Source organism: Glycine max, chromosome 2, assembly GCF_000004515.6.
Source record: "Glycine max cultivar Williams 82 chromosome 2, Glycine_max_v4.0, whole genome shotgun sequence".
In the NCBI taxonomy this organism is placed as follows: Eukaryota; Viridiplantae; Streptophyta; class Magnoliopsida; order Fabales; family Fabaceae; genus Glycine; species Glycine max.
Window position 1 is genome coordinate 10,777,287 of NC_016089.4, and position 9,166 is coordinate 10,786,452.

The following is a 9,166-nucleotide window of genomic DNA, read 5'->3' on the forward strand; positions in this document are numbered from 1 at the left end:
TCAAAGAATGAACAATTCCCATCAATATAATCTGATAATAGTTTTGTCTAATTAACACCCAAATTGGTCACAACTTTCTGCTATAAACCACGCTAGATGATGATTTTGGCTCAAAAGGTCTCTCGTACTGATCAGCACTGAAGAGCATATTAGTCCAATTTGTGGACCTCTGAACAATCCTGGTGGGAACCCTGTCACTATCTTCCCCACCAGAGGCCTCATACCCATCACTAGTTGACCTTGACAGAGGGATTCCCTTCAGGTTCACGTCGGCAGCAGCAGAAAGATCGGAAAGCCTTCTTGCTTCTTCAGCTTCGGTGGAAGACACACGAAACGGGTGAATGTCAGGCGAGTCTAGACTGCTTTCAGGAGAGGAGGCAACCATCCCGGCTGAGCTTGACACTGCTTGACTTGGTTGAAACACGCTCCGTGCTTTGGGCGGGAGAGGCGCCAAACTAGATGTTCCAATGAAGCCTTTGTCAATGTTGCTGGCAGAAAATTTTGGTATGGCCTCCATAGGCAAGTCGGCAGGCAGGCGAATCCGTTTACCGGGCCGTCTTCTGTTGGTCTCAATCCTAGGGCTCATTCGCCGGCCACTGCTGCCAGAGTTGCGATCTGGCTCCAGCCTGAATGGCTCGTTATTATGCCTTGTCACGGGCTGAAGAATCTTTGATTTTTTTCTTGCTTCTGCAGCAGCCTTGGAAACCTCTTCTGCATTCAACCGTGCCAGCGTCCATGGACTGATTTTGACTGCTCCGGGATTCTTTTTCTTAACCGGCTCGTCTCTCATTGTCTTCTTTCCCAGTGAACTTACAGAAGCCGTTTCTGGGGGCACTACATCAAGCTGCATGATGCAAATTGCAAACCATCACACACCATCAAGAAAGCTTAGATATATTTCTGAAGTCAATGCATCACAGTATTCAAGATACTCTTTTTTCATAGAATCATAAAACATCTAAGAAACTTATAGCTACACATCTTTATCATGGCCAATTTGATACATTTAATTAGTATGTCATTGTGAATTTTTTGTTTTATTTAGTAAAATTTTCAATAGCTAAGTCATTCATTCAAATGATAGTGTACCAGAGGTACACATAAAATCCATACACACGTACAGGTGCTGCAAATGGAAAATCACTTGAGAAGGAAATTAAGGCAGACTCCATAAAATACAGAAAAAAACATTTAACAAATAGCAGAACTGAAATGAAAATGTTACCTGATCTTCAAGGAACAGACGCGGGGGTGTGCACCATGCTCCACGATGGAAAGTAGAAAAAGAGCTTGCACTGCTCATTCCAGTAAGGGAGCTAACAGGCGACATTTGGGGACTCTGCTGACCTCCAATGCCTTGTTGCTCCTGCTCCTGCTCCCTCAAAGCTATGATGTAATCATATGTGGTGATTCCCTGAGTAGTCACACCAAAATGATCATAATATTTAGTACTAAGCAACTTTGTTGTTTTAAAATGAGATGAAATTGTCTCTGGGAAGAAAAGGGGCATATTTTTATACATATCATATTATCTCCTTATATGCTTTTGAATTTCTTTTTCGCTTTTTATGCCAGAGAAAAATTAGAGAGGAGAATATGAATAAGTTGTCACTTGTATGCATGATTATATAAGATGTTTTTACAAATGAAGCATGGAAGTAGGTTTTCTAGTACCAAACGGTTGCCAAGCTTTACCTTTTTAATGAGAAGAATATGAAAGAAGAACAGCTGAGCAAGGGGTAGGGTAGCAATCATAGCCAAAATGGTGCAAACTGCCTGTGAAAAGAAGAGGTTCATCACGCATAACATTAAAGGAGCAAGGAAAAGAAAGAAGTCAAAGACAAAAGGTATAAATATTCAGTGTGCATAAGATGCACAGAAAACCAATTAAGCAATACACTAACCACATTATCTAAAATCAATTAAGTAATACCAAGAATGTATGCAGAATGCTCACCACCACAATAACGAAGGGAACCAGAGAGAAACTGCTCCCCAATTTGGAGGAGATATCCACAGAAAATTTCTTCTTCTCAACAAAACAGCAGATAAGCACAAGTATCCCAGTCAACCACTGAAGAATAAGCTGCAATCCCAAGCCCAAGGTGCACAAACCATGCACATACCTGTCAATTGTTAATAAATGAAAATGACTAGGAAATTAAAAATGCTTACTCTGGGGTTTTCTTCAGGTTTTGGCATGTTGCTTCCATCAAGTAAGTTGGGTTTTAGGATGGTTCAACTTTTGACAATTGATTGGAAGAATATCAAATATTTTACAAGGAAACGAGGGAAACAAAATATGTAAGCATGTTCCTTGGTTTCCTGAGCATATAAAAATTATATAGACTCTACTAAACCAAGCCATAAGTTCTCTAGAAGTCTAATAGACTAATACCACCGCTTACTAAGCTCTCATTTCCTAATCCAGTTCCAGTAGGATGGGGAACTAAAGTAGCCTCACAAAGGAATGAAGGAATAGTATTTTGAGAACAGACAACAGAGGATTTCAGAAATACGGTGATCAGGAGAAGAACCTGTTTGAATTGTAGAGTATGGTTTTGCAGATTTTAGATAATGATAATGCAATGTTTGGACATGTGAATTATAAACAAAGCATAGGTGGAAAATCTTGCTTACCAAGAGGAGAGAAGCAACCATAAGGGTGAAAAATTTTCTGTAGTTCCTTTTCCCAATACAGTTGTTCAGCCACTACAAAATCATGGAAGCAACAGTCTTTCAGAGATATATCAACTGATAAGAAAAGAAAAGAGAATTCAAATTATCATACCCTGCAATGATGATCAAAGCGATCAACACACTTGTCACAAACTCTACAATGCTTGCTATACTTGAAGACCTGAAACAATAGTATTCCCCAATGATTCAATTTTTTTATCAACAAAATTGACAGAATGAAACCTCCAAGCATTCTTGTAATGCTAAAAATACATGCATTTCAAGATAAGCACAAATTTTGTAAAATAGAACTGGTGACATTATGAAGGGTTAGATCAAGGAATGCACATATGGTATATCTGAATTCCGCTTGGAGGATTGTTACGGAGAAAATAGATCAAGGAATGCACGTGTTCACCCCCACCGATAACATATTATAGAATGTATTGCTACAATAGACTTGGAGGAACAAAGGTTTAGTCAAAAAATGCTTCCGCTCACCTCAACTTCACACAAACTGCAATAGAACATGCCATCTTCACTTGCTTGTTGATCAGAAGATTCGTTACTTGAACTTGAGCAACCACATATATAAGCACAAGGAGAGCAAACCAATAGGAGACGGGACAAAGAAGGTGATGATGCATTTTTCTTCTCTGTAGAAATAGCAGCATCTTTAAAACTTGCTTCAGTTCCCAATTCTTCCTTATCGACCGATTTTGGTCCAACAGTTGAAGCATTTCCATCATGCATTGACGAAGTTGATTCGCCTCCTAGTTTAGAATTCTTGAGTCCATCAAGCTTTTTGCTATCTGGAATTTTAAGATATTTTTTGGACTTGAAAACCCCAGGATCTGCAGGGTCAGATGCTGCACACCAAATGTACAATCCAAAGACACAAGTGATCTGGAAAGAGTTGATGTATTAGTATATTACTACAACATGATAATGTCCTTTCTGCAGTTTAAGACTAATACACAGATAGTTCTCATCTTTTACAAGCATATAAATTGGTATCAAAATAACCATTTGTCACTCAATATTGGTAAAGTGTATTGCAACTTGCAAGCACATTCAAAGCCAGAAATATTCACCCACACAGCAGAGTGATGCAAGGCAGTAGCAAGCTAGCAGCCCTAAAAAGGCCATAGTCATATATAGGTCTAACAAAAAGTGCAGACAGCAAGACAAATTATAAGAGAGTTGAACATAGGTTGCAAAAGCATACCAGCCTAGAAAAACTTATCCAGAATATAAATAGTCAAGCATATTGTATTTATTGGATAGTGGACATATATTGTTACCCACCCATTTAATATTCCATTGGCTCTACGGTTGAAGACTAACATTATACAAGTCAAGGATTGTTGTGAGTTCAGTTCATAAACCCAAGAATTTGTTCATTCTCCACTAGAGAATAGTTAAAGTAGTTTTTGGGTTTAAAATCTAAAGATTGTGAATCTAAAAATCCACAAATACAACAACAACCATAGGTGAGGTTGGATACATGGATCAAATCAAACTACACCATAATATTATGTCATAAATCATAATTACAATTTACAAATAGCACACAGAAACCAGAAGTTCACTAGTCAATTTGCCAGAGAATTCCTTCTAAACTAAGTGTTTAATGCAAATTACCCAACCCAATTCAAACATTTTTTTGCAGCTTATGGTCTCGTGGCTCATTAAGGAAAACAATTCATTTTACCAAGAAGCTCTATAATGATATCAAATCAGTTTCCCTAAAAGTCTCATTGAACTTAGCAATTACATAAATGCAAATTCCAAACTCTCAAGAGAGCACCTAAACCATTATCTGCAATGATCTCCAAACAAAACCACCACCAAGTTGCAACTGTTAGTGCTATGCTATGTTAAAACAGCTGTACGAAACTGCGAATTTTTATAGTGCCCACATTTTCCTTTATCTAGTATTAATAGTATAATGATTGTCTATTGCTCTAATTCCACATTTTTCTTAAAATCTTAAAACTGAAAGGTTTAAGACGATGCTGATGATTCAGTTGGCAATTGGCATAATGACCAGCAGACAAAAGCTATCTCCATCATCCATGGATATGTCATCGGAAAGCATACATAATATAATTCCAACTTCCACATCTGCTTAAATGTCACCCATATTCAGACACTGAAGCTGTAAAATTAAGCAGAATGTTGAAGCCATTGCAAAATTCAATGTCACCCTCTTTATAAGTAGCACATTCAAGTTATCTTCCATGAACAATTGAACATGTCCCAGATTCAACAAAGGGTTTACTCTACAAGTATCAGCAATTTAATACTAATTGAGAAGAGGATAATTTAATTAAGGAGGGCATAACAAGCAGCCAAATGGGCCACTCATAAGCTATGCAGAGACAACTCCATACAACATTAAATTGAACACCATCTAAATGCTAACCCCAAAATAAAATAAAAATAAAAATAATAGAAAAGGAAAAGGAACCCAAATTGGACATAAAGATTAGAGACACATGAAACCAAAACCTTGAATCAGAAAGCAACAATCACAGATCTCATCACACCTTCCACCAAACCACATGAAATCAGTAAAATGAGCATAAAGTAGGTTAAAGGTTCAAGATTGGGTTACCAGGGGTGTGTAGAGACCCATAACAACATACTGATACATCTTCTTCCCAACAAAAGGAGCAAAGAACACATAGAAGGCAAACCCCAGAGCCATAAACACAGCAATAGCCACCACCTTCACGCACAAAAGAAAATTTGTCAAAATGACAAAACCCCCACAAAAACAACAGTAACAAATCCCCAAAAAAATAATAAAAATCAAAACTTTACACTCACCTGGAGAGGATGATAAGGTAGCTGCCACCCATTCTTCCTCATCCTTCAGTACGAATGCAAATTTGCAAACCCAAACTCTGAAGGAGAAGTACACAGAGTACAAAAATAAATAAAAAAACCACACACACAAATGCAAACAGCACCAACAACCAGAAAGAGAACTGTAGAGGACTGTTATCCACCCTCTTTCACCACTTTCCCCTCAAGTTCTTTTCAAGGGAAGAAGAAAAACCAAAGATTTCACTCTGGGACCAGCAAAAAAAAAAAAAAAACTTAACTTGCAATGGCATGTTGGTACAAAGAGCTGGCAGAAAGAGATGTAACAAAAATAGATATAGAGAGAGAGAGAGAGAATGGGGTAGTTTTTTTTGTGTGTAGAGTGAGGAAAGGTTTGTCTGATTCACTCAGAGACAAACCTTACCCAGGTCATGGAAGATGTAAAGAAATGGCCTTTTCTTTTTCTGGGTTTTTAGATGTTGGGGTGCTTGCTTGCAAAGCTTTTTACTTTTGCAGAGAGAAGCGAATAGATCTCTATGCTGTGTGGTGTGGTGGGAGAGTGAGTTGAATTGAGTTTGTTTGCGTTTGATTTTCTTTCTTTCTTTCTTTTCTTTGTTGGGAAATTTTATGTCATAATATCATGACCCACCCTTTTACTTTTTTGGGGTATTAGCATTACCCTCTGTGTTGTGTTGTGTTGTGTTGTGCTGTGTTACCTTTTTCCATAGGCAAAATCATGTTACTCACAAGCCACACTCACTGCAATGGACAGTTGTTTGGTTCTGCTTTTGTTTGCTCAGGAAAAAACGCATGCAACGCTTTCGCTCTCTTCACTCTCTTAATTCTTATCTTTTTTATTTTTATAATTATATTAGTACCAAATAACTCTAACCGAAATTGGTTATTAATTTTGATAGAAACCTGTGTCTTTTTTTTAATATAATTTATTTCTTATTCAATAATAAACCAAAATTTAAATCCAATAACACTTAATTAAGAGATGCATGTGAACCCGTTATTCTATTCGTTTCTTTCTTCTTGACGTCATAATGGTATATTTAGTGAATAAATTTGTAGTAGTAATAAATTGTATAATAAGTGTATAAGAATATCAATTAAATCCAGATAAGAATATAATTAAATCCAGCATCAATGACCAACTCACTGTTTGTGTTTGACCAGGTTTGGCTTTCTTTTATTGTTGCTTTTCCTTATACTGTGCAATGATACTAGAAAATTACTATGTTGGAGTTTTGCTCATGTATGGTGGGGTAACTCTGTCTAATGTCTATTGTATATGTAAACAATTTTAGTCAAAAGAAATCAAAGATAAGAAACTTATCAGAATGTTGCACTCATATTAGTTCGGTCAAAGTATATTAACAAAGAAAAATTATTTAAAATAACTGATTGAATTCTGTTTAGTTTTAAAAATTGGCAACAAATTTAAATCTTTAGTGTATATATATATATATATATATATATATATATATATATATATATATATATTCCTAAAATTTAATTAGTTTAGGTTTAGAACCCAACATATGTATTCAAGTTAAATTTGAACATATGCAAAAAAATCTGTACTTACTTGTATTGTATAAGATAAATGTTTACTTTTACTTAATTAAAATTTATATTTGGTGAATATTTTTAATATATAAATTATATTATAATTAAAATTTATAATAAATGTTCCAAATATATAAATTATGTTTAAAGTTCATAAAAAATATTATATTATTCTTAACTATTCATCTTCTTTGAAGTAAAATATTGAAAAATAGTTTAAAGATAAATATAAAATAGATATAGATAAAATGAGGATAATTTATAATGGATGACAGGTTTTTCTTGCTTAAATGCAGAAGCAAATGAAAATAAATAAATAAAAATGGAGAAATTGTAACTTTGATTCTTGACTTATTATTACTTATCTATTTGATATATCAAGTAATACAACCGAGAGATCTATCTCAATTAATTAAGTAAAATTTATAAATTATTATAAATCTCATAATACTTATTTTCGATTCCTATAAGTAAAAAAATAAATATATAAATAGAAAGATATAAATTGTTCAATTATTTTACCAATTAGAGTATACTTTTATTTTACCAATTAGAGTATACTTGTGGGATAGAAATTACTTGGAACCACAATTAATTTTTGTTGGATCGTGAGAGAATTTGCACTAAGTTCACTCGATTTTATAATCAACTTGTCTCTCTTTTTATATTAATAAATATTAGTTGTTAATTTCATCAAATCAACTTTATAATTTCAACTTATGTCTTAGTTACGTCGATCTTATAACCAACTTCCAAAAGAAAATTTTACATATTCGACTTTAATATAACTGACATTTTTACTTACTTATATATATATATATATATATATATATATATATATATATATATATATATATATATATATATATATATATATATATATATATATATATATATATATATCTTGTAACTTGAAATATAATTATTTTATATAAATAAGTTTTTTTTAATGTCTCCCATTTAACTTTTTTAACAAATTAGTTTAGTCTGCCTTAAACCTAATGTGGATTAGACCATTAATATCCAACAAGTGACCTAACTCATTTTCTTTCTCATCCCTCAACAACTAACAGATTGTACATTTTCCTTAATGTTTAACTTCTCCTTTTGTTTCTCTTTTCACTCCCTTCGATATTTATTGATGATTTCTTAATGCTCGCCTTAATGGCCTTTCTGTTGGTTAAATAAAAACAAGTCAAGCTGTATATGTTTGCTTTTTAGTCCTAAAATGTTCTAAAAAATATAGAAACAAACACTGACAAAGCAATTGAGTTACTTAGACACCAAGCAATAAGTTTCTTACATGAAAGGTTTGAAAATGCCGTTACACTAAGTTTAGTGTTTTATCAAAGAATATAGATAGATTACTCTCGGAACAATTCAAACATTCTTATAGGGGCACTATATATTTTGTATTTTTGTTTGTTGCTAAAAACTAGCTCTTTTTTCTTTATGACAATAGCTATTTCACATTTGAATACTTATAACCTATACTTTGTCATCATAAAAAAAACCTATAGTTTAAAAAATTATTCTTTGATCATATGAATTTCGTTTCCAGTTTTATAAACCTTTCATCTTAACTTAAAACTAAACAACTAACTTGCTAGGGTTGGCCTACAAATGAAAAAAAAAAAAATTAGTAGTTTGGACAAAATCCTATTTTCTAACCTTATTATTACCATCGTATACTAAAAATAATAATTTAAAAGCAAAAAATATGATCTTGTATTTTTTATATGAAAATACTAAAAATAATGACTAATATAAAAGCATGAAATATTTATTATTTTTCCTTTGAAAATATACCAAATTTTTCTTACTTTTATTTCTCTAATGTTAACCTTATATATTGATATCAAGAAAATCAATAACAAAATAAGAGTTTAATTTTAACATAGTTTGTGTTAAAGATTTCTGTATCGTCAATTATTTATAAATTATTTTATACATAATTTTAAAATTAATTATTATAAAAATCAATAATTTTTAATTAGATAGAAATTCATTATTAGATGACAGACATTCCACTATGGGTTTACTCCAAATAATTAAATTCATAAAGTAATACATTTTATTT

At 33.0% G+C, this 9,166-nt stretch overlaps 1 protein-coding gene across 1 annotated transcript; it reads right to left on the reverse strand.

The window, feature by feature from the left end:
- Nucleotides 1-6,253, reverse strand: LOC100790525 (probable protein S-acyltransferase 22). Its single transcript, XM_003518699.5, has 10 exons — nt 5,793-6,253; nt 5,515-5,591; nt 5,300-5,413; nt 3,181-3,585; nt 2,792-2,860; nt 2,641-2,712; nt 1,958-2,086; nt 1,696-1,776; nt 1,226-1,414; nt 1-844 (listed from the first exon to the last, which is right to left on the reverse strand). The coding sequence occupies exons 2-10, from the start codon at nt 5,554-5,556 to the stop codon at nt 68-70; spliced, it is 1,878 nt and encodes a 625-aa protein (XP_003518747.1). The 5' UTR covers nt 5,557-5,591; nt 5,793-6,253; the 3' UTR covers nt 1-67.
- Between the last annotated feature and the right edge of the window lie 2,913 nt (nt 6,254-9,166).